The sequence below is a fragment of the Marmota marmota genome, unplaced genomic scaffold (genome assembly GCF_001458135.2).
Source record: "Marmota marmota marmota unplaced genomic scaffold, marMar, whole genome shotgun sequence".
Classification (NCBI taxonomy): domain Eukaryota; kingdom Metazoa; phylum Chordata; class Mammalia; order Rodentia; family Sciuridae; genus Marmota; species Marmota marmota.
The window spans coordinates 62,292,924-62,318,079 of record NW_025999842.1 but is presented as its reverse complement, the minus strand read 5'-3'; the positions used below and the strand labels follow the sequence as shown (position 1 = coordinate 62,318,079).

At 32.1% G+C, this 25,156-nt stretch overlaps 1 protein-coding gene across 5 annotated transcripts in view; it reads right to left on the bottom strand.

The window, feature by feature from the left end:
- The window catches only part of Stxbp5 (syntaxin binding protein 5), a 161,942-nt gene that overhangs the window by 11,843 nt on the left and 124,943 nt on the right, over positions 1-25,156 (bottom strand). For all 5 annotated transcript variants that reach the window (XM_015502085.2, XM_015502091.2, XM_048799555.1 and 2 more), the window contains 5 exons: positions 20,108-20,158; positions 16,631-16,870; positions 12,894-13,263; positions 12,431-12,596; positions 2,753-2,864 (listed from right to left, as the gene is read on the bottom strand). In XM_015502085.2, the coding sequence (XP_015357571.1) occupies positions 2,753-2,864; positions 12,431-12,596; positions 12,894-13,263; positions 16,631-16,870; positions 20,108-20,158 (939 nt within the window). The remainder of the gene's footprint in view (positions 1-2,752; positions 2,865-12,430; positions 12,597-12,893; positions 13,264-16,630; positions 16,871-20,107; positions 20,159-25,156) is intronic.

Genomic DNA, 25,156 nt, shown 5'->3' with positions numbered 1-25,156 from the left:
GAAACACTTCTGCTACCAAGCATTTCGGTTAAGGGATATTCAACATGCATGAATAATTACTGCATAGTTTGTGTCTGCAAATTTCAGTATTTTAAGTGCTACAATCCTAATTCTGCTTTTTCTGTTTTACTTTTCAATGTTCCTGGTTATCTATGACTATATGACTATATACTTAAAAACCTATATTTAAAGATTTAGAATATGTTACCTCTTTCAAAGAAACTCATCCCACCTTCCTCACCCATTTTCTAGGTTCTGAGGAATCCAGCAGTCTGGGAAAATCTTAATGAACACTTAAAGTTTTGCAAGTCACTCAAATAATTTGAAGCTGTGCTGAAGTTTGTGTAGACAAAGGCTAGTTTGTTCCCAATTCACCCTTACTCTTAAATTGTAGCCCTTTGGGATCCTTGCAAAGAGGAAGAGTTATTTCAGGGTTCCTGTCCTTGCCAGCCTGGGAGACTATCCTGCAAGCCCTAACACAGTTACATATCTCAGCTTCCTATTTCAAATAAGCAGAGTATTCCCGGATAGGTTCAGCACTCTGGATTCTCATGCTTTCTCATGGGTACTATACTTCCTGCTAGAATTTGGAAAAGTTTGAAGAAGTGGGCTAGAGAAAGTCTATAATGCTGGAAGTGGAGCTTAATGGATGATATTGGTGGGGCCTAGGTAGAACAGAATGCTGACAGAAATGCAGAGAGTAAAGGCCGTACTGATGAGGTGTGTGATAGAAATGAGGACACTCTTGGGAATTGGATTAGAGGCCACTTGTGTTATATTTTGGCAATTTTTTTTCCCCTACATTTTGTCCATGCCTTGAGTCTAGTGAGGCTGAGTTTAAAGGCGACAGACTATTTAATCTGGTAGAGAAAATTTCAAGGCAGCACAGCATTCAGTCAGTGCCATAGATAATGTTGGCTGCTTTTAGACAAATTTACATTACAATTGGGAGCACAGGGCACAACAAAAAGCATTAAAAAATTTGCAGTTTGGCCAGAATATATGTTTAAATTTAAGGTCAAGGAGGGTGAGGGTATTAAAGATTAGAAACTTTAAAAGGAAGCCAAGTACTGTGCATTGAGACAAAAGGAAAGATGCCTTGAAGGCAATTCAGGAACAAGGAAGACCCTACTCACTGTAGGTTCAAAGGCTTTTGTTTGAGAAAACAGCTCTGAGGGCATAAGATTTGCTAGCACAAGACCACTTAGTGAATTTTTTTGCCTGTGTTCAGCTGTCTAGGGACTCAGAGACCAATGTAGACTTGGTCCATATAGGCCTGGATTCTGCTCCAGTTGCTGGCGTACCCTGGCACTGTCCACTGATGCTTGTTTTGCAGACATGTAGAATCCAAGAGTTATGGAGTCATGGAGGTTTCTACTGAGATTAAAAAAAGAAAAAAAAAAAAAACCAAACATACAAAGAAAAAACAAACCCACAAAAACAAACACACACAAACAAACAAAAAACTAAACCAAACTAAACCCTGGGCAATCGGGCAGTGTGTGTGGCAGTTATAAGTTTCTGAAAGCATACCTTGACAGGGCAATGAGTGAATCTGTGAGAGAGAAGCTGAAGCTGCAATGGAGATCCAAGGAAGTGACAGAAGCTAGGAATGGTGGAATACCCAATGAGGGAAGCTACAGGCAAGTAGAGCCAGCAAAAGAGAAAGGCTTTGTGGCTACAGCCAGCAAGGCTATAGGAGCAGGGCTGCCCAAGCATTTTAAGAGCTCACATCATGCCACCATGGCATGCCAGGCATGGAGCTATGCTTTGCATGCTGGATTTTGGTCTTGCTTTGGTCCCATTCTTACTATTTTTCTATTCTTTTCTTTTGAAATGGGACTGTTTCCCTTGTGTCGTTGCATCTTGGAAATATGTAACTTTCTTTTTGATTTATACAGGGGCTCATAGCTAAGAATTTCCCTTGAGTCTCAGAGGAGACTTTGGACTTAGAGTTTTGAGTAATGCAGAATAGTTGATAATTTGGGACCTGAAAGCATTTTGCATTGTGAGGTAGATATAAGTCTTTGGAAGTCAGAGGTTGGCTGTTATAGTCTGGATCTTAAGTGTCCCCCAAGGGCTCCTGTGTTAAAAGTTTGGTTCCAGCTCATGCCACAGTTAGGAGCTGGTGGAACCTTCAGGAGGTAGATCACAGTGAAGGGAAGTTGGATTACTGGGGATGTGCCTTTGAACGGGAAATTGGGATCCTGGCCCCTCCTCTCTCTCTGGTTAGCTGCTGTATGCAGTGAGGAGCTCTGCAATATCACACACTCTCTACCATGATGTTATTAACCTTACCACAGGCTCCAAATAACCGATTATAGACTGAAACCTCTGAAACTGTGAGCTTTTATAAAAGAAATCTTTCCTCCTTTTAAGTTGCTTTTCTCAGGTATTTTACACAGACATGAAAATCTGACTGACACAGTTATTAACTAAAGGCAATCACAGAAATAAAATAATGATGATCACATTTAGTGTAAATAAATACTCTTTAAATTATTCATGCAATTTGTGAATACTTCTTTTTAGCCACTTGAAACTATTCTGATTTTGGTTCCCTGAGAAACATATTTTCTAGATTTGGGACATAAAATAAATAAATAATTTTATTTACTCTTTAAAAATATGAATATATTATTCTGACAAAGAGGGAAAGAGTGAACATAATTTTACACATGTAAAAAAATACATGACTTGAATGTTTCTGTACTATGAAGATATATCATCCAAATTAAATAAATCAACTTACATAGTTCTTCTCTATCAAGGGACTGTGCACCACCTCCAAACAAGCCTTTAAAGAATCCCCTGTTTGGTGCTTCAGGTGTTTCTACAGGAGTGAAGAGTTCACCCAACATCTCCTTTAAAATCAAAACAAATGTAATTGTTAAAGCTTCAGGGAAACTAAACTGTATTAAAAGCATCACTGTAAACTCTCCAATGTAACTTTAGAACATTAACTTTTCAGATTCACAAACAATTAAGCAGAATATTTCGAACAATCAAAGTACATACTGAATTATTCAACAGTAAGTTTCTAAGATTCAATTTACTAAGACTAACTGCTATTTGCTCCTTTTACTGGATTACCTTATTTGCCCTTCAGGCAAAGATGATATTTCTGCTTATACTGAATGGAGATTTTAATCTTCAAGACAAAATTTTCATGTAATTCTTATCGAGATCGAGAATTTATAATTTGGCTTTCTTACATTAGAAAGAATTATACTTTCTACTAGCAGGTCAAGAATTTCAGTGTAATAATAACAAAATATAGAATTAGAATTACAACCTTGAGCTGAGTTAGAAAATCAGTAACTTTTATATATCAGTTTCCTTTTTCATGAACAAATACAGGAAAATAATTATGCTAATATATAACTGGAATTGTATACAATTCTGTTAGGGACATGAGAAGGGTTCCTTTTACATTGTCAGATTTTCCTGAAATTACTGTCAATATTCTTCAGGGAACATTAATGGTAAAAGCCAGTTTAGAGAAAGGAAAGATTGCTGACATGCTACTGATTTTGCTGAGAATACATGAAGAAGGAAGAAGAGCTTCTATTAGAAATGGATGGTACAACATTATTTATAAGGCAGCTATAAAAGTAAATTAAAAATATATTGAGTTTTGGGATTATATTTTTCTCTATTAAAGAGAAGCAGTTACTATATAAAGGCCAAGTACACACACAATGGCTCCAGGTAGGAGTTTTGCTGTACTCTAGTATTACATTATAGTTGGAGTAAAAGTATGAATTTTCATGGTTACTTCCTTAGGGCTAGGCTAAAATAGGATGTACAAAAGTTTTACTTTCAGACATATTCATGTTAATGTTGTCTCTCAAGCCAGATGGCAAATAGGAAGAGATAATTATTAATACTACATGGCACAAGTTTCATTTATAATAGTTAAGTGGACTTAAGGCCTTCCATTTTAATTTTGTTTCCTTTGGAACTGAACAGACATTTCACAGAAGAAGAAATACAGTCAAAAAATATATGAAAAAATGCTCACTATGTGTAGCAATTAGAGAAATGCAAATTAAAACCACACTGAGATTCAATCTTACTCTAGTCAGGATGGAAATTATAAAAAATACAAGTAACAATAAATGTTGATGAGGATGTGGGGAAAAAGGTACCCTCATACATTGCTGGTGGGACTGCAAATTGGTGCAACCACCCTGGGAAGCAATATGGAGATCCCTCAGAAAACTTGGAATGAAACCACTGTTTGACCCAATAATTGACCCAATTATTCCACTCCTCAGTATATACCCAAGGGACTTAAAATTAGCATACTAATTAGACGCAGCTCAACTCACATCATCTAAGCTATGGAAGGGCAATCATCCTAGGTGCCCTTCAACAGATGAACAGATAAAAAAAATGTGGGATATGTACACAATGTAGTATTACTCAGCCATAAAGTAGAATGAAATAATGGTATTTGCCAATAAATGGATGAAACTGGATACAATTATGCTAATTCAAAAAAGCCAACTCTCCAAAACCAAAGTCAAAATGTTTTCTCTGATATGCGGATGCTAACACACAATAAAGTAGGGGTGGGTAGAATAGAAATTTATTGGATTCTCCTAAGGGGAATGAAGGGAATGGAGGGGCGATGCGAATAGGAAAGACAGGAGAATCAACTGGACATAATTTTCCTATGTTCATATATGAATACATGACCACATCATGTACAACCATAAGAATGGGATCCTAATTAGAATAAGATACATTCCATGTTTGTATAATATGTCAATATATTCTACTGTCATGTATATCTAAAAAAAATCCAAATCCGAAAAGGAAAAAATAATTGTTTCCTTTGGATTTTTAAAGTACAGCAGAATTGGAATAAAAACATCATAAATTTAATAATTCAAACTTGTTAAAACTACCACAGATATATTGAACCTATTATCACATGGAATTATGTTAGACTCTATCAACATAAAATTAATTTTAGGCATATTTCCAACCTTCTTAAATTGTATTTTACAGATCCTAATTTATATTTATACTTTTGATAGATCCTTTTACAGATTTTATTGGTCTTAAAAATTATTTAATTCTATTGTGCTGATATAACTATAGCAACAATAATGGCAATACAACTATTATTTGAGAGTCTAACATGTTAAACCAAGAGTAATATGATATTTATAAATAGTGATAGTAAAAGATGTGCTTACATTTATTTAACCTTACTTTAAAATTATGACTTATATTTCCTAACTTATTTTGTATTTAATGAGCTTGCAATTATATAAATGTAGAGTAGGAAATACATGGGAAAAAAATTACAATTGTAGAGAGTCACTGTATTCCATGTAGAATGAACATAAACTTTGAAAACAGATGTGAGTTGGATTCTTTGCCTTTTATTAGCAGAGGAAACTTAGGCAAATCAGTCTCTTAGACAAAGGTTTCTTTGATTTTCAAAAGGGAAATGATACCTGTCACTCAGAAATATTAATAGGATTAAAGATAATAAACACATAGATGCCCAAAACAGATATTAATGACATAAATACAAAAATATCCTTTTTTACAGAAAGAATTTCTTTTTTGTAAGAAATAAATTTTTAGAAAATATACATGTCATTTTTCAATAGGTTAACATTAAAATCAGATATCTTTAAATGAAGTTTGAAATTAAATGTATGAGGCTACATTATCCACAGTGTATGAATTTGGGGAAAACACTAAATAATATGCGCTTTCCATGTACTTAAATAAAGATTTTTAACTGTGATTAATTTTATTATTTAGAATTATTAATGAGTAGTAAATGTTGGTAAAATCTAAAATAAACTTGTATTTTCTTTGGCTATCTTCCAAGTCTATGCATAGTAAACTACATCTAGGACTTTTAAACTAATCTAAAATGTAAATACACAGAAACAAATACACTTATCTGATTTTTCACTCTTGGAACTTACCTCTCTTATATGTGAGCTAACAAGCTTGGGTAGTAAAATTTAGGATTAATTTCATAAATGAATCAAAGTTTGGGCTTTGAGTATCATTGTACACTTTTTTCTAATACACTAAATAACATCAATTTTAATAATTTTAAGAAAAACCTATGTTGTAAGACTATTGAATCTAAAAAATAAGAATGCCAGAGATAAGTGCAGCTATATACTTCATTCCAAAAGTATCATACGTTTAAGAAAAGTTAATAGTTCAACTGGAATCAGTTTTTTATAGTGAGTACTTGAGGTTTTACTTATAAACATTATCTTGAGGTACTTACTAAGTTACTTACTACTTGTTTAATTAAATTATGTTTTACTTCTATGTTTTTGTTTGTTTGTTTGTTTTTTAAATACGGTGCTGAGGATCAAACCCAGGGCTTCACGTGTGCAACGAAAGCACTCTACCACTGAGCCACAACCCCAGCCCTTTATCTCTATGATTATGGTAAGTTTTATTTAAGGAATCAAAATAGTCTCTTTGGAAAAATAAGATTGTAAGCTGCTTTGTGTTTTTGCTTTAGAGTATGATTAAAATAATGCTACATAAAGAAACTAAAGCATTTCAGTCTATAAACATGTATTTTGGCTAATTGCCTTTCAATGATAATAAAAATTCCTCAATTTATTATTTTTTAAAGAGTTTTTTGAAGCAAAATTGAAGTACAAAATTGTACATATTTAAAGTGCACAATTTGGAAAGCCACCTTATGTATATGCCCATGAAATCACTACTATAATCAAGATTATGAATATATCTGCCATATCCAAATTTACTTATGGTCCTTTTTGAAAACTCTTCTCACATCTCTATTTTCTATCCTCAAGTAACTGCTGACCTGCTTTCTTCACAATATATTTGCATTTTCTTGAGTTTTATACACAATATGTACCCTTTTACTTTGCTTCTTTCACTCAGCATAATTATTCTGAGATTCATAAATGTTGATTATATCAACAGTTTAGAAAACATACAAACAAACAAACCCTGAACAACTAGGATTAGAATGACTGGGTGTCTGGTTTACAAAAGTTTAACATTTTAAGAAATTGTTCAACTTTTCAAAGTCGTTGTTCTGTATTATATTTCTACCACTACTGTATGAGAATTCTATATCCTCTGTATCTTTGCCTAAAACTTGACATGGTACTCTTTTAAATTTTACCATTTTTAACAAGTATTTAATGGTGTTTCTATGGAATTATAATTTGCAGTTCCCTAATGATGAATGATGCTGAGCATCTTTTTTGTGGTGAAACGTTTTTTTGAATAATTTGACCATATTTTTAATTGGGTTGTTTCTTTGCTGTCAGTTGAGATTAGATTTAGTACCTTATCTATTCTAGATATAAGATTTTACTAGATACGTGCTTAACCAAATTGTAGTCTGTGGCTTGTCTTTTAATTTCAACTAAGGGTCTTCTGAAGAGTAGGCATTTTAAAGTTTGTTGAATTTATCCAATTGTTCATTTATAGACAGTGCTTTTGGTGTTGTAGCTAAGAAATCTTTGCCTAAACCAAGGTAATAAATATTTTCTCTTGTGTTTCTTGTAGAAATTTTATAATTTGGGGGTATACATGTAGGTCCACAGGCCATTTGAGCAAATTTTTTGTGTATAGTATGAGATATGAATGAAAGCTCATTTTTGTTTTTGCATTTCAGTATTCAATAGTTTCAGAATCATTTATTGAAGAGGCAATCTTTTTCCACTGCACTGCCTTTTTCAAAAATTAGTTGACCATATAGTATACACACACATACACAGGCTTATATCTGGATAGTCCATTCTGATCCTTTGACCTAATATGTCTATCTTGATATCCATATCATGTTCTTTGGATTACTGCAGCTTTATAATAATTCTTAAAATAAGGCTGTTATTAGCTATTCAATTTTTTCTTTTTTGAGTTATCTTGCCTATTTTTCTCTTGCATTTACATATGAATTTCAGGTTAAACTTTTAAATTTCTTACAAAAAAATCCAACTAGGATTCTGATTGGATTGTCTTGAAAATATAGATCAATTCTAGAAGAATCAACCTCTTATTGAGTTCATGAGTCAGAATCCATGAATGAGGTGCATATTTCCATTAGGTTTTTAAAATTTTTCTTTCATTAATATTTGTAGTTTAGCTGGAGGTCTTTCACATTATGCATTGAATTTATCTCTAAGCATTTCACATTTTTGTAGTTACTGAAAGTAATATTGCCTTTTAAGCAATAATGTTCAAATATTCACTACTAGTACACAGAAATAAAACCATTTTTATATAACTGATCTCACATTGTGCACTCCTGTAAAACTCAGTTATCAATTCTAGCAGCTTTCTGGGTAGATCTTAATAGATTTTTTAATTAGATGATCACATCATCTATCAGTAAAGACAGTTACACTTTTTCTTTCCAATGGGGATATTCCAACCCTCACACCCTGCCTTCTGTTACTTGCCCAAATGTTCAGATTAGAACCTTAAATATAATATTGAATATCAGTGCTGAGAGTGAACATCCCCTTGTAATTTTAGTTCATCACTAAGTATTATGTTGGATGTGGGTTTTTCTTAGATGTTCTCAAAATCTCTTTTTATTCCATGGATGCTGAGATTTTTGTCAGGATTGAATGCTGGGTTATTTCAATTGCTTTCTTTCTTTCTTTTTCTTTAACTTTTTGATATGATGAATTACATTGGTGAATTTGTGAATGTTAAATCAGCTGTTTTCCTGGAAAAACCCTCACTGGCTCGTAATGTATTTTCTTTTTGAAATATTGTTGAATTTGCTAACATTTTTAGAATTTCACATTGATATTTGTGAGAAATATTGATTTAAGTGTAGTGTTCTTGTTATGACCTTGTCTAGATTTGGTGTTAAAACTAATTTTTGGAAGTTATGTAGAAATGGCATTATTTCTTCCTGAAATGTTGAAAGAGCTCAACAGTGAAGCTATTTAGGTAGGCCTAGAATTTTCCTGGTCCAAGGTTACTAATCTCTATTTCTTTAGTTGACAAATACAGTATTAATTAGATTATTTTTTCTTGAGTGAACTTTGATAATTTGTGTCTTAAGGAATTTGTCCATTTCTCAAAGTTTTTGAATGTATTGACATAAAGTTGTTCATCATATTCCATTACTCAGGTAATATTCATAGACTACATAGTAATAAAACTTTTCTTATTCCCACTATTGATAAGTAAATTTTCTTTGTAATCAGTCCCACTTGAGATCAATTTTGTTGTGTTGTTCTTCTCAAAGATCATGATTTCAGTGATAATTTTGTTCCTATTTTCTGTTTCACTGATTTCCAATTGGATATTATTTTAATCTATGTACTTAAGTTCTTGATTTTTCAGTTTCTTAAAGTGGAAACTGAGGTCACTGCTTTGAGATCTCCTTTTATTAAGTAGGCCTTTTAGTGCTATAAATTTGCCCCATGTTTAAATACTCAAGTTATTTTTTTTATTATTGTGCTTTGAAGTTCACCAATATTTTTTCTGCCATGTTTAATCTGCTGTTAATGCCATTTGCCATATTTTTCCTCTCAAATACTGGTTTCTCATTTCCAGAAGTTTGACATTGGTCTTTTGTATCGTCCATGTTTCTAAGTTTTAAAAATATCTAGACAGTTATAAATACATGTTTTAACATTCTTCTGTGCTGATTCTAACATCTATGTCTATGATGAATATCGGTGAATATCCTCATGTGAGTCATGTTTTTCTATCTCCTTGCAGACTTGGTAATCTAACTGGATCAGAGATCTTGAGATTTTTTACCTTGTTGGGTACTGGATATTTTTGCTTTCCTCTTAAGTTTTCTTCAGCTTCCCTCTGGTATATTAGGAGTAATTTTGAGTCTTTTGGGTCTTGCTTTTTATGATTTATTAGGCAGATCTGGAACACTGAATGAATAATGGCTACTCAAAGATATCAGGTTCTAATCCCTAGAAACCAGAAGTGTTACCTTGTACAGAAAAAGGGTCTGTACAGATATGATAAAGTACTTGTCCTGGGGAATTTATCCTTGATTATCTGGATGGGTTGCAAATCCAATTACAAGTATCATTTTAAGAGGGAAACACAGAGAAAACTGTGACACACACAGAAAAAAGAAGGCAGAGTGAAAAGAAGCAGAGATTGGAAAGATGTGGCCATAAATCAAGGAACAGCCGTAGCTAATAGAAGCTATAAGAAGCCAAGGATGGATTTTCCTCTAGAGGCTCTGGAGGTAGTAAGGCCCTGCCAGCACCTTGACTTTGGCTCAGAGAAATTGACCGTACTTCTGGCCAGACTTGTGAGTAAATAAATTTCCACTGTTTTTGGCTACTAAGTTTGTGGCAATTTGTTAATAAGCACTCAGGAAAATAACATACCCATGTAAGTTTTTCCAGTCTGGCTATTGGTAATAAGCCCTGTTCCTGGACCTGGGATCAGGCATGGTTTCTGCTAATCCTTTATTCCTTTCAGGTGGTTTTTTCCAGGTCAGAGAATTCAGTCACATGTACAGTGACTGAACAGTACTCTACTGAATACTCCTGGAGGACTCCAAAGCACTCCCTGAAGATCTCCAGGGTTCTCTCTGTCTGCAGCTCTTTCCACTCTAACTTATTTGGTATTCCCAAACTCTTAGTTCTGCCTCCTTAAATTGGGAAGTCTGTCAGGCTTTGCCTCAATACCTTTTCTCCATGCCATATCCCAGAAACTCCATGAAGGCACTAACACAAAGGGATACTACCTTTGTTTCCTGTCTTTCAGGAACTGTTTTTCTTCCTTGCCAGATGTCTAGGATGTTGAAAACTATCATTTCATGAATTGTGTCAGGCAAGATTGTTTCAGTAAGGCTGTTTACTCTCTCTAGGCAGGAAACTCCATTAATATTGGCAAACATCTGCATTTATTTTTATGCTTTTTGGGTAAAGTAAAACGAATGTACAATATAAAAGGACATTCAGGAAACCAATAAATAGTGTTTATAAAATTCATAGAAGTTTTCATTTAACAAGTCTTATTGAAAATTCAGAAGTAAATAAAATGTTAATATTATCCAAAAATTCTATTGTAAATTCCTTGAAGAGAGTCCTAAAATAATTTCCTTAAACACATAAGTTTACTATGGCTGCTACTAACTTTCATTAAAAACAAACAAACAAACAAACAAAAAACTGACTAAAAGAGAAAATAAATTATCTCAGAAAAGTAATAAGTTTAGAATTTTGTATAGTTCATACCACAACTCAGATTGAAATGAATTGAGAATGTACTCAATTGTTTGTATTACTTCTTAATATAATAATGTTTTACTGGTGAAAGAAAACACTAAAAGGAAAATCTTGAGTGTTTACCCTTCTCATTAAAAGCAAAATTTTACTTCAAAGCTTAGGAATCTTTGAAAAACAACTTTTACCCAATGTAAATGGGAATTTAAATCTAAAATGTAAGCTATAATTTTCTTTTACTCTCAAGGTTTACAATAATATCATTCAGTATAAAGTTCTCAATAAGCAAAACATACTGAAAAAAAAAACATCATATAACATTTATTAAGCACACTCTATACCAGGCTGTATGATAAGTATTTTATGTGTATTATCTCCTATAATCCATACCTACTGTCTTGGATACATATTATTTTTATCCTAATTTTAAAGATGAAGCTCAAAGACATTAAATACATATTTTAAATCATATAACTTATTTAATATTCAAGGGTGAACTTGAATTCAGTCATATTCTAAAAATAGTAAGTAGCAAACTCAAATTTCCTTTTGAGTAAAATTCAGCTAATTACAAAGGCATTTATATAAAGTCCTATTAGATAGTAGTTTCCCCTAAATTTCAAATATCAAGAAATATTTTAACTCAATATTTCAAGACTTTTGTTTTAGAACATGGAACTATAATAATTATTTCTAATACATATGCAAGCTAACAAGGTACACTGATACTAAAAAAAAAAACCCCCAAACAGTTTCTTATTTAATGCATTTGTTCACAGCCTCTCATAAAGAGATCAGTGAAATCACTCAGAGAAAAACGGATACTTTTCTTTTAGGTATAAATATCCTTCTGTATACAGAATATATAAAAAGGAATCACACAATTTGCCCTAAAATATATAATTATTTTCACACTGAACTACTTGTTTAAAAAGGATATATGTGCATGTGGGCAATGGGTATAAAATATATATAGTTTTTCATATTTCTTTTCTATCCCTGAAAAGATAAATATGGATCAATAAGATGAATTCTCTGTATAAAGATGCTTTTATCATAGGTGTTTCAAAGTAGTGCTCTGAAAGTCTAATAAAAAGGTTTTGAACTTTCTCAAGTAGGCTCATTTGTACACTCCCATGAGAGAAAGGAACAGACAGCATAAGGGCCTTTACAGAATAATTTACCTCTGAAGAAATCACAGTAAAATTTTTGTTATTTACCTGAAGATTTTCACAGGTCTCTTGACTATATGTAAGTCTCTGAATTTCTGTAGGTGAAACAAGATATAATGCTTGTCCATTGTTGGTGAAGCAGAATGTTCTGGCTATCCGCATATTGGTGAGAGGCAAGTAATACACATCCAACAGAGGCCTTAAACTTGGCAAACTTGAAAAAATTAAAAACTTATTAACAATAAATACGGCAGGTTTTAAGTCGTGAAAAGAGCAATACAGAAGTTAAAAATGGCAGGGACTTGTAAAATCTTACGATTTAGTTTATAACCCTTAGTGGGAATAAAGAATGATCTGTTTTCCTCCTATACTTGTTCACTATTAACCGAAAGAAAACAGTAACAGTGTATGAGACTATAAATAAAAAAGCATTTCTTTTAAACTAAATATAATTCTGAAACATGATTTGGGGAAAGAAATACTGTATGTGTCTTTAAAAACTCTTTCTTACCTGAAAGTCATAATATGGCCATTAGCACAGAAACATGCAAGGCAGATGCTGTTATTCAATGCTACAATATCTCCACGAAGCACAAAGGAGGTTTCTGTAATGTTTTGCTTATAAGCACAGTTCTGGGTTGGCAGTGAGATTACTTTTGCTTGCTTTTCAGAACATATCACTGCATATTGGTTTTCACTAATTTCCTGAGAAGAGGAGGGAGATACTGAGACAGGTCGCCGTTTTTTCAATTTTTCTTTTTCATCCTTTTCTTCAGGAACATTATGTTCTTTCCAGGGTTCATATGCAGGTGGCAATAAGCAGCCTGTGGTATCCAGAAATGCCATTCTCAGGACTGCACCTTTAAGTCTCAATATAGTACCTAAAATTAATAAGTTTAGTAAATAATTGAAATATTTTATTAAATATGCTTATTCTAACTCTGACACCAAGTAGACATTCAAGAGTATGCTGAATGAATGTTACATTAAAATTATGCACTGGGTCACTGATAGGATACAAATTTCAAGCATTATATTTATGCTTGAACTTGTGAGTTTGGAAAAAGATATCAATACTACATATCCCAGATAGATAAATGCTGCTGATAATTTACAATTAAACATGATAGACTTTGTAAACATATATCTAACCTATAGATTAATAAACAATGGTATGCTGAGTATCTGGAACTATGGTCTCCTTTTTATACTCAGGTAAGTGCACTACCAATGCATATGAGAACATATTGATAGTATATGGCTTCTAGAGCTACGTTGTCAGTATGGCAGCTACTAGCCACATATGGCTTCAGAACACTGGAACTATCGAAACTGTGGTAGATAACTGTGCTGTGCAATGAGAATAAAATAGATGCTAGACACGACGACTTTAGTACCAAAAGAAAAAAAATAGAAAATATTTCAATAATTTAAAAATATAGATTATATGCTGAAATGATGGTATTTTTGATACACTGGGCTTTATAAATGTTACTAAAATTAATTTTACCTGTTTTTTTAGTTTTTTTAAAAGTGGCTACTAGAAAATTTAAAAGTATACATGTGGTTTCCCTTTCATTTCTAATAATAATGAAAATGATTATTCCATATATTTCTAAACATTATATATAAATCATAATACCTTTTTAAGTTATTCACCAGTAAGTATCAGATACATTCAAAGTTTTATTTTTGTCAGTTTATAGTCTTGATTTTGGGGTTACACTGACTGATTTGCTTTAATTAGTGGCATCCTCCTGAAAAATGTACACATGTGCTTTATGCTCATTTCTAAGTACATTAAATGAACATAAAAGTCCAATAGATGGAGGATGTAGAACTTATTTAATTTTTCTAACTTTTAAAAAATGATTTTCATATATCATTACTTTATATTAACATAATATTTTCTAGTCTGCAAAATTTTTTCCCATATATTATTTTCTACCAATTTTAAGAGAAAGAGACTAAGAATAAAAGAAAATGAGAGGTTCTCTCAAATTTTTTCTTAGGAGAAAATATATTTTTTCTTTCTTTTTTTTTTTTACAAATATATGTTTGCTCTACAGTAGGGCTGCCAGCAGGAAGTTAAACTTGAATTTCAGATAAATAAAAACTTTAATAAAGTATGTTCCTAATACTAGGTATCTTTCTAAATACAGGATGTACTTATATTAAAAAGGTATTTGTTTTTGGAATTAAAATTTGGGCATTCTATATTTTTATTTGCTATATCTAGTAAATACAGCTTCCAGTCTAGGTTTGATAAGTAGATAATTTAGCTGGTTATTTTAAATAGGTTGGTAGAAAAATATGAGAAACAGCAGTTATACTCTTATAGATTTAATCACTATTACCTAAAAGCATATTCTAAAGCTAACTCCCTACCCCCACAAGACCTCTTATTTTACTCTTGTTCACCCCAAGAGTTCTTCCAGCTTTAAAGCCTTAATGAGGTTAGGTGAATTATCCATGTTAATTTGGGAGCTGTTTTTAGCACACACATGGTTCTAGTACGTAGATCTTCCAGAAATGGCCCTAAATAACATTTGAATGGTCCTATAGTTGGTGAGAGTTTAGCACATTTCACAGCAGAGTAATGGACTTTCCTCTTAAAGAAAAGGAAAAAAAAGGGGCAAAGTAGATAATTTTAGATTCATAATCACGGAAACCCATCTGCTTAAAAAATAGCTCTTTCACAGTTCTAATACAGATGATATAAGCATCACTAATATATTTTGAAAACGGCATCACTAAAAATAAAGCAAAAGGGAAGTAATGGAGAATGAATGGGAGCAAATTATGTTATGTTCATACAGAAATATGTGACAACCAACCCCACTATTATGTATAATTATAACACACTAATAAAAACATAAAAAATATAAAAAAAGAAACTTTTAGTTTTATTTTTGCAAATGCATATTATTTTGTATCAAAGAAACTTTATAAATAATTTGATTTTATTGCAATTCGGGGAATATTTTGAATACTTTTGTGTAGTTAATAGTAAATGATCTATGTTGAATCCCTCTCCTTCATTTTTGCTTACTGGAAACAGAAACAGATATATGTTTGTTGTAGAAAATTTATTAACTACAAATTAGTAAAAAGAGAAAAGTAAAAATTATCCTAAGTTCGATGAACCAGTTAATTCCTGTCAACATTTTGATTTCCATCTTTCAAGACTTTTTTGTTCTTACATAAATATTTGTCATTTACTAGTGATTAGTAGAAATGCCAATATTATCTAAACTGTTTTCTTCAATCTACAAGTATGTGTACATTATATATTCAAATATTTATTGAATAAATAAATCAAATTACTTATTCAGTGTAAATACAGTTTGGATGAAGATTAAAATAATAATTACATTTTAATTCTAAATTCCAAGAACTATAAAATCTGCTATAGAAATGAGATACATAAACCAGCAAGTCATGGTAGTCTCTATTAGGGTGATCATTAAATGAGTAGAGAAACCAGATTTCTCAGTTATTTCTAGATATAATAAACTATAGACATATTTGATAAAACCCAAAACTAATTTTTAATATACAAAGATCAATTTTTTTTAAAAAAAAAGTCTGTTATTAAGTCACTTTTTCCTAATTCTTTGAAGAATATTTTTCTAATTTGTAGCTACTTTCCCTGTGGCCAGTCCCACACCTGTCTCAACTCCTGTCCTCGCTTCTCTTGGAAATACACTTCTATGTTTACTGGACTTTCTTCCCATTGTGTCTCACTATGTAAAATCAAATGACATCATTAAACAAACCACTACATTCTTCTCATGACACTCCTATTAATGGTACTCCTGTTCTCCTAAGCAGAAGCACTTAAAATAAGCCATAGTTCAGATTTCATGTTTAGAGATTAAAAACAGCCAAGTTCAGTTTTCTTCTCCAAATACATAGTATCTTTTGCCTGTAGAATAAAATTTTAAGGCTTTAGGAATATCTTACTGTAATGACAATTTTTTTTTCATTTTATTATGTACTTAATACATGGCTGTAGAATTTTAAAAAATGTAGAACAGCTATATAATGGTATTTGAAATCTTGTTCCATTGGTATTTGAAATCTTGTTCCATGTATTCCTTCATTAAAAACATAAAACTATCACTCTCCTCATTTACTTTACATTTTAGAATTCTTAGACCAATTCAATAAGGTAGGGCAAAAGCTCTAATTAAATCATAGCAAATCATACTTATAATTCTAAGTGCAGCTTAAAAACATACATACCACTTGGAGAAACAATCACGGGCTGAAGAAGTCTTTGCTCTGCTCCTGGGGGAAGGTTCAGTGCAATGACAAGCACTGTTCCTAGTGTTGTTCCAACCCACAGACTTGGGGAAGGGGACGAGTCCGCCTTTCGAGTAAAAGTTTCACAGAAATGAAGAGCAGAGATTGCTTCTCGGGATTCTTTGTCTATGCTTGTGACACTTGAACTCCGTGATCTGCTGAAGGAATTATCTTTTACATCTGAAATGATTTAAAATATTGTTGCGATTGCTTATTATAAAATATCACACTTTTCTGTTATAAATTTGGTCAAATAGTTAAACCTTCAAAAAACCAAAACTATGGCATATTTACTATTATTTCCTTTAAACCAAAAGGAAAATAATTTACTTTTTATGTTTGTAAAATTTCCCTTTTGTGTAAATGTAAAATATAAATAAGTAAATCCACAGTTTTCAGAACTGAGCTGGGTGAATCCCAGTGAATTTCTGAATGTGATGTCTGGCACGCTGGTTGCTTTTATAAGCTTAGTTCTTACCCCCTTCTGTTCTCAAGATGCTGTTTCTTCCTTTGTTAACAATTCATGATTTGGTAGAACCAGAAAAGTGAAGGTCTTTTCAATTTTCTAGATATTAGAAAAATATATTTAGAAGTACCCTGAGGTGAGCCTATTATGTTTTTTCAGTCTCACCATATGAGTGCTTTTAATAAATAAAAATTTAGCTTCCATTTTTCTTGAAAGCCATATAAACTGTAATCAACATTCATCTAAGGCATTTTTCTTCAAAATGCATAACTGATATCTGAAATATACTTAATATCAGGCATATTCCTTTTACTTAGTTTTATCTGTAATGACAGGAATATTTGAAAATTATACAAATAAATCTTCCCTCAACTTCAGTTCCTTTCTCTGTGGCCACTCTAAAGCCTACAATGAGATTCAATCTCACTCCACTCAGAATGGCGATTATCAAGAATATAAATAACAACAAATGTTGCTGAGGATGTGGGGAAAAAAGGCACACTCATACATTGCTGGTGGGATTATAAATTGGTGCAACAACTCTGGAAAGCTGTATGGAGATTTCTCAGAAAACTTGAAATGGAACCATCATTTGACCCAGTTATCCCACTCTGGGTATATACCCAAAAGACTTAAAATCAGCATATGATAGTGACAGCTACATCAATGTTTATAGTAGCTCAATTCATAATAGCTAAGCTTTGGAACCAACCTAGGTGCCCTTCAAAAGATGAATTGTTAAATAAAATGTGATGTGTACACACACACACACACACACACACAATGAAATATTACTCAGCCATAAAGAAGAATGAAATTATGGATTTTGCCAGTAAATGGATGAAACTGGAGACTATCATCCTAAGTCAAATAAGCCAGTCCCCCCCAAAACAAAGGTACAATGTTCTCTCTGATTTGTGGCCCATTACACACAATAAGGGGGCAGAGAGAGGAAAGAATAGAAGTTCATTGGATTAGACAAAGGGGAATGAGGGAAGGGAGGGAGGATTGAAATAGGAAAGATAGTAGAATGAATCAGACATAACTTTCCAATGCTTTTATATGAATACACAACCAGTGTAACTCCACATCATGCACAACCACAAGAATGGGAAGTTATAATCCATGTATGTATAATATGTCAAAATGCATTCATGTATAGCTAAAAAGAAAACAACAACAAAAAGAACAAGTATTGCATCAAATCTGTCTGGCTTCCTGCTTTACCATATGATCTCTCTTTCCACACACACACTTCTACCATGATGCCATCTAACATGTTGTGATATAACCAGAAGGCCCACACCAGAGCCAAGAAGATACTGGTACCATGCTCTTGAATCTCTGAAACTTGAGCTAAATAAACCTCTTTATAAAATACCCAGCCTTAAGTATTTTGAAATACAAACATACAATTGATAAACTATCTAATGAAACAACTCTCCATAAATAAATAGCTCATTATCAAATGAGTTTGCCATATATTGATTCCAAATATTTATTTACTTATGATTTAGTATAATGATATAAATTTTGTTTATTTTCTAATGATAAATATATTTGTACTTAAATAAAGCATACACATAAAAGGTAACTAGATACATAGTTTTAGCTGTGACCTAGTGATAACAATGGAAAATAATGATACAAGAAAATCTGATAATATTAATTTCAATGTAAACTAATCTGTGAAAAAACTCTTACTGATATTTACTAAAATCACACAGGCAATTTACAAAACCTAAACTTTAAATGTTAACTCATAGGCCAAAGGAATAGTGTTTGAATTTAAAGGATTAATTTGACTACATAACATCATAAACTATAATTATACTTTTATTACATGAGTTATCTACACAATTAATTACCAAAGAAACTAAGGCTAAGTCAATATGAGAGGATGTAATGACTAGGAATAACATTTACACCTGGTAGGTATCAGTTGGTTATTTAATTTTCTACCTAAAACTGTTCAAAAACACATCATAATTTTTAGTAGTTCATGAATTACAACTTCCACTTTCTCCTATTAAGTTAGGTATTGTGAGTCTGTGATTTCAATTTCAGCAATTGGGAAGCTAAACAAATAGAATAGCATGCTTAATTTTAATAATTTAAGTAAGCAGAACAGAAATGAAAAATGTTAAAATTAAGTACAGCTTAACATGTCAGTTACTGTCATAATACTTGAAAAGTATTATCATCACAATTTAACAAACAAGTAAAGCACACAGAAGTTAAATGGCTTGCCCATGATGACAAAGCTAGTAAATGGTTGAATCAGGATCTGTGCCCCTGTTCAAGTCTAAAATGTTCTATTAGACAACTATGCACAGTTTTATCACCAATATCATCTTAACTCAAAGGTTACAGTTATTTTTGAGCAGCTAAGTTCAGTCTTCAGATGCCAGAAAAGTACACAAATATGATCTTTCTGGCATATCTAAAATCAGATTAAATTTATCATTAATACCTCTATCCAGTTCTAGCTAATAGAAGTGATGTCACAAAATCTTTGCTTTCATGCTACCTCCCAGACACTGAGAACATTCTACTTGTATATATCACTGTCTCCTCCCAACAGAGAGCTGTATGCAACAAAAATTCATATTCCCGAATCAAAACAATGCCATATGCAATAAAGGCAAATAGAATATAATTATGTTTAATAAAAATTAACCTGAAATTGCACACTATTGTTTTAGTTTTTTTCTCTTTAATACAAAGTATGAGGGAATGAGGAAATACACTATCCAGATTAGCTTGAATTTGTACTATAATTGTGTTATAATTTGCAGAGTTTTCTGAAGACTGTTCCAAAAGATGCTTAATTCTCAAATAGCCATTATAAACTTTATTTCCATTGAAAAATCTCAATCATAGTTTTAAATCTTCTCTTCCCTTTTTCTATAATAGAGAGTTCAATTTCTTCAGATATTTATTTTACTTACCTAAATCAGGTTTCAGGTCAGTAGGTAAGCTTAACTTCCTTGACATCTTTGCTGAAAAATAAAATGCACTTTAAAAAATCTGAAAAATATTTGTTCTTTAATTAATGCCAACTGATTTTCAAGACAGAAGTGAATACTTTTGTTATTAAGTCTAGATGCTACAATAATTAAAATAAGATTAATAATATTAGGAGTGGAAAGTAAATCTTACTTTCAACTTTTAAAAGTTTGTACTTACTTGACATAATACATTTGTGTCCTTGAAAGTCTTACTTCAAGGAATCCTTTTAAATTTTAACATTCAGTTATTACTTAGGTTTATGGGAATAGGTCAGACTTTTCTAAGAGTAGAAAAGTCATTTCTCAGAAGGAAGATGTTGCAGATAAGGACAGAAGCATAAGACAAATCTTTGGTAACAGAAAATCTTTTCAGTTCCTCATCTTCACAGCTATTGAGCTCATTTTTTTTAAGTTAATTTCTGGAATATAGGACAATCAAATCAAAGTTTGATTATATCTTAAAATATGATTCAATTCAATATTACTTGATATAAATAAATACTTCCATTCACATTTCAGCGAAAACCCCCCCCCCCAAAAAAAAAAAAAAACCCAAGTAATGTTATTAAATGTAAACTACAGGTATTTTTATGTAGTAAGATAAAAACTAAAAGTTAATGCATAAACTTACTGGAATTCACTTTCCATCCTCAAAATCAGTTATTATCTTAATCTGGGAAGGAGTTTAAAAGTTAGGAGTTGTCCAACATTATATCTATCATGTTAGTGGTAGTGCATGCGTAACAAAATAGTGTTCCCTATGTGAAATTTTGAAAAAGCATGTGTTTGTTAATACGTGAATGCACATATTGGGTTAAACTTTGGACTGTTAGGAGATATTTAAAGCACAGACCCTGCTAGTCCATAAGGGCGCCATGTAAACAAAGAGAAATCCAGTCATAGTACATAACTTCCACATCTAAAAAAATGACAAATCCAATGTTAGGAAAGCGGCATTAGGCAGACTGGAAAGAATGGGGTGGGGTGTGACATCACCTTTTTACTTCTATATTTCATAATCTAGTTAGTATCCTTTAACAAACAACAATGGGTCAAACTTATTCATCAGTCATGCCATTTTCAACAACTTAGTACATTTCAGCTAAGAAAAGATGTAATATAAAGTTATAATAGCCAAATAAAATCTATGGTTAATTAATCTCACATCTTGACATACAATATAATTTAAAATATTTGATGTTATTTCAAATTGTATTTGATATACAATATAATTTTAAAGAGAAACACCCTACAACAGTTCTCAAAAAGGTAATATTGAACACTGAAAGAATTCAGAGGTTTCTATCAAATATAACAGGTCCAATATACATAGAGTGTTATTATCTATACAATGCGTAGGGCAGCTGAAGTAGAAAATCAATCTGGCACAAAGATTTTAGAATCAAATGATATGATGCCACCTGTGTAAACTGTTCTGAGCCTTTCAGAGTTGAATGTGCATATCCACCACTTAGGAATCTTCCTGATATGCACATTCTGATTCTGAACTTCTGGACTTTGGGTTGAAAGGCATTTCTATGGTTTGAGAGGCCAAGTTCCTAGACTATAAGCAACTTCAGGCTAGGAACCAAGACAAATTCCAGAAGTCCAGTAATGTACATACAGTGAGCCAAGAAAAACATTTCTTGTACGAGTTTTAATATCTATCTTATAAAAATGTGGAAGTGTGGTAGTTAGAACTGGGTTTGGAATCAGCTGGCTGAGTTCAAATCCAATTCAACCAATAACTAGGTCTGTAGCACTAGACCAATTACTTTGTTTCTCTAAACCTCGAATTTCCTCTTCTATAAAATGAGGATAGTGTGAGAATTATATGACATGATGTAAGCAACTGAACATAATATCTGGCACACAGAATGATTTAATAAATGTTAGTTATTATATATTATTAATAAAATGAGTATGGATTTTTCATAAACTGCAAAACACTATAAAAATAAGCTATTACTGTGCTTGCAAATAAACTAGTATCCCTTCATTGTAATTCTATGGTAATGCTCAAAGTAAAGATAACAAAAAAACGGGGGAAAAAAACCAAACCAAAACAAAACCTTTAGGACAAAAAGTACAGAATGAAATGTATCACTCTGAGTTCAACCTTTCAAATTTCAAAAACTAAATTTGATATATGGCTAAACATAGCCAAGTGATTTAACCTGGGTAATTTATGAGTAACAAGTTTATCCCTCTTTAAATATATTAGAATATGTTAAGTGAATATTTTACCATTAGAAATGTTTCTGTTGATGTTTTCATTAACCAGACAGATTCCTGACCAAAAAAAAAAAAAATTCAAAAAAATTGAATTTTATAAGTATATACTTTTGACCTTTGTTAGGATTTCTACTAGAAACTTTACATGGATGCCTCCCAACAGATTAAAATTGTGCCTAGCAGTATACTTAATTTCTTTATTGTATAAACATACTGAATACAAATAATCATCTTTAAATAATAGGTGCTCTCATTTCAACATTTCACTTAGATACTGAGAAGTTAAAACCACACTAAGAGAATTTTAGAATATATTTTATTATGAATGTCACAAACAACTTTTAATCATGTAGCATATTCATTATTTCCTCCTGAAGTACTTTGCAATTACAGATCCACAACCCAGCCACTAACTCAAGCAGTGCTCAAATGACAGAAATTTAAGCCACATTACTATTTGGATATAAATTTAAGCAATTTCCCTGAATATAGAACTTGAAATGGTAAAAATACATTAGAGAATTCATCTTTGTTAGTCTGTGTTAATTCCAGCTATCAAGTAATAATTTAAAAATTGAATTGTTTTGATGAGTTGAGAACAATCTTTGTTATATCAAGATGTGGACTAAGACAGTCCCATTATTAATTCACTTATTCAATATTTATTGTTCCAGGAAAACAATGTGACAGAGGGTAGGGATATGCTTCTTCCTCACCAGGGGCTGAGTCAATTAGAAGAGACAACTTCAAAGGAGTATAGTAAGTACTACTCACTGAGGCAAGCACAAGGTACAGTGCATTAATCTTTTAATCTTAGCCTGAAACATTTATCTGAGACTGTGAGCTAGCTAGACTCTGATAGAATTAATGGTCAAAAAACAAACAAATAAACAAACAAGCAAAAAACACTTCACAGTATACACACTACTTTTACACTATGTTCAGATAGTCTATGCTAATGGTGAAAAAATGCACTCTGTTCTTTTGCATTAAAAAGATTCTTGTTGACAGTATTTTTCTAAACATTTTTTTTTGTTGACAACATTTTTGTTTTGAGGTAAAATTTATATAAATTATGTATCTTAAAGTATGTTCACTGTTTTGACAATGTATATACCTGTATAATTCAAATTCTTAGGGCATGACCATCATCTCCAAAGTCATACATGGTGCTTCCCTCTTAATCCCTGCTCTTGCCCTTCAAAATAAACACTTTTCCCCACCATAAATCAGTTCAGCTTGTTCTACAACACAAATACACATACATATGAAGGAGTGTAGGTGAAAAATATGAAGCCAGAATGATTATTCCCTACCTCTGAATATAACTTCCCTATTTTGCATGGATGCCTTGAGGGATGAGGGAGATAAGGAAATAGGAGGAAGGAAGACATGAAGGAAGGGGAGACAGAATGGGAGGGAATTTAAATTCCTGGAGTTAAAACTTCTGCTATAAATGTGTTTGTAAAGGTTTTCCTTGAGTGATAAGGCATTTAACTAAATGCTTGCTAATTGACAGGCAGAACTGTGCAGTATCTAACACAGTCTTATTGTGAATGGATCTGCTGTAGTATTATCACCTACCCATATGTGATTTTTTAACTTAAACTGAATGTTCTTATTTTTCCTTCATCTCACAAGTACTTAGTGTGAAAAACCCCAGGCAGTAGCTGTAAGCTAGACATGGCATTATTAACATTAAAACTAGATTTTAAAAGAAGATTTTATAAAAATAATTCTCATTATAAAGATTCTAGCAATGCAGAAGAACACACAAAATAACACCCAACATCCCAACAAGAAGAAAGAATCATCTGAATCAGCTGAGCAATCTTCTGATATCTGCCTCTGTATAGATACAGATGACCACTAATAAATATTTGAAGAAACAGCTTCATTTCTTTTACTAACTTGGAGTTTAATTTTCTTCTTATGATGAAGACTTAAGATCACTGGCTTAAATCAGTACTTTCCAAACACACATTTACATTTCCCAGAATCTGGTACACAGATTTCTAAAAATTCTCATCTGAACTGTTCCTGTTTTATCTGCCCTACAAATTCTAGTCACAACAGTAGCCTACAATAGCCAATCTGCCTCCTTAGCTGGTCAAATTTCAACTCTACCTTGGCTCTATGCACCCTGTTCTGCAATAGCAGATGTTCTGTGCCAGACAGCTGGGAAGACTGTGGTGCTTACTTCTCTTTTTTTCTTAAGGATAATGTTCTAGAATGCCTGTTTTTCAATATTTGAAAATGACAGATTCATATATTTTGATCAGTTTTTGGCTGTTTTCTGTAGAAAGCTGTTCTAAACGTAAGGACTAAATTGAACTTCAGGCTAAAAGTTTGTATCTTTCAATTTTTGTGACTTCTGGGGAATATACTTATTTTCAAGGCTGTTTGGTCAACCTTCCTGATAGCAAATCCATAAAAGATAGATCCTCTTCTGGTCAGCCTTCATGGCTCATTCCCACATTTGGGTATAATGTCATGATGAGGAAGTTGCAGACTTCATTCAGTTTTATGATGCTCAGGAACATATGCCAATCCAGTTACCCTGACAGCTGATTTCACTTCATTTGTCAAGAAACTTCTGTACATGCTTTGAAACTGCTCATGTTCCACTGCAACTTTCAAATTAAATGCTTAAGATTTAAATAAATTCTTAGAAGACAAGTTATCTGTTTTTCTTTCCTTCCACGGTATATTCTTCAACTCTCACCCCTGAACCTCAGTATCTTCCTTGCTTTG